At 36.8% G+C, this 1,441-nt stretch overlaps 1 protein-coding gene across 1 annotated transcript in view; it reads left to right on the forward strand.

Annotated features, from left to right (window-relative positions):
• FDP41_009469 (uncharacterized protein) overlaps nt 1-1,039 on the forward strand; it is a gene marked incomplete at both ends in the record, with an annotated part of 2,040 nt that extends 1,001 nt beyond the window's left edge. Inside the window, one exon of the mRNA XM_044713430.1 lies at nt 102-1,039. Within this exon, the coding sequence (XP_044556980.1) occupies nt 102-1,039 (938 nt within the window). The remainder of the gene's footprint in view (nt 1-101) is intronic.
• Between the last annotated feature and the right edge of the window lie 402 nt (nt 1,040-1,441).

Raw genomic sequence — 1,441 nt, forward strand, 5'->3', positions numbered from 1 at the left:
GACGTTTGTCTTGTCAAGGACCACTTAATTCCACTCGAATTGAGAGAAGAATTAAGACAAGAAATTTCCAAGTTAGAAAATGTAGACGAATCAAAAAAAAGATTATCATCCTGGAAGTAACAATCAAGTATTGGATTTAATTCACCCATCCCTTTATTGTTATCACTACGCACATAGTGTGCTCAAAGAAGATTCTCCATTTATTCTCGAATCAAATCCAGACATTTTGTGGATACCCACTTGGTTCAAAAAGCAACGTACACAGAACACCACTCATTTTGTGCAACAGAACTCCCAACATGAATCAGATTCAATCAAGGATCAAGCTGAGAAACAAAATCAACACTCAGCAGAAATTGACTTTGACATTACCTATGAATCCTACATTAACAATATTTGTGAAGTGAAACAAAAGAATTTGGCAAATGTCATTTGCAAAGTGATGTGTTATTTCGTACCCATGTGGGAACAGCATTACAGTATTCATTACAGTCCTTGTGACGTTACCTTTGATCGCTTTCAAGTCATTGTCAAAGCAGCCACAATAGTGGTCCATCCTGACAAACCCTATTATCCTGGAGGCACTTGGCACACAGAAGGATTGGATGAGAATATTGTTGCCACTGGAATTTATTACTATCACTCGGAAAATGTGAAAGAAAGTTTTTTGGATTTTCGTCAAAACTTAACAGATCGTGAACTGAGAGATTATGGAGCTCCAGAGGGCACACTTTCCTTTGAATTATTGGGAAGTGTTGAAACAAAACAAGATCGATGCATTGCATTTCCAAACATTTTTCAGCATCGTGTGAAACACTTTTTCCCTCTCGATCCCACTCGTCCTGCCATTCGAAAGATTTTAGTGTTTTTCTTGATTAATCCCAAAAAGCCCATCATTTCCACAAATGATATTGATGTTCAGAGATTGGACTTTTTATTGAATCGATGTATGGTGTTGTGCAAGATTTTGCCATTGGAGATTATTTATAGGCACATTTTGGATTTTTTTGCCTCACATGACGTTGGAAGAAGCTCGTGATTGTCGACTCGAATTGATGGAAGGAAGAAAGTACATGATTGAAGAAGAAAATACCGAGTGTGAGAGAATTTATGAAATCATTGAGAGACCTTATTCATTGTGTGAACATTAATGATACTACCACCACTACTACTACCGCGAAAGATCATCTCCTCAGTCTTCAAATTAATCTCCAAGATTTAACTGATAGCGAATATATTGTTTGATGGAATCAATATGAGATCTTTATTCACACATCTTTAAGTTTTTTCCACATTTATATTTACACTGCAGGCTGTGATTCTAAATAGACTAATTTCTCACTACGATTGCCAAAAGAATTTTCGACATTCACAACTTCGTGGGTAACGACATCGTCCAATGAAGATTCTTTGGGTTCGACAACGCCAATAACGAGCACAT

Source organism: Naegleria fowleri (genome assembly GCF_008403515.1).
Source record: "Naegleria fowleri strain ATCC 30894 chromosome Unknown tig69, whole genome shotgun sequence".
NCBI classification, from domain to species: Eukaryota; Heterolobosea; class Eutetramitea; order Acrasida; family Naegleriidae; genus Naegleria; species Naegleria fowleri.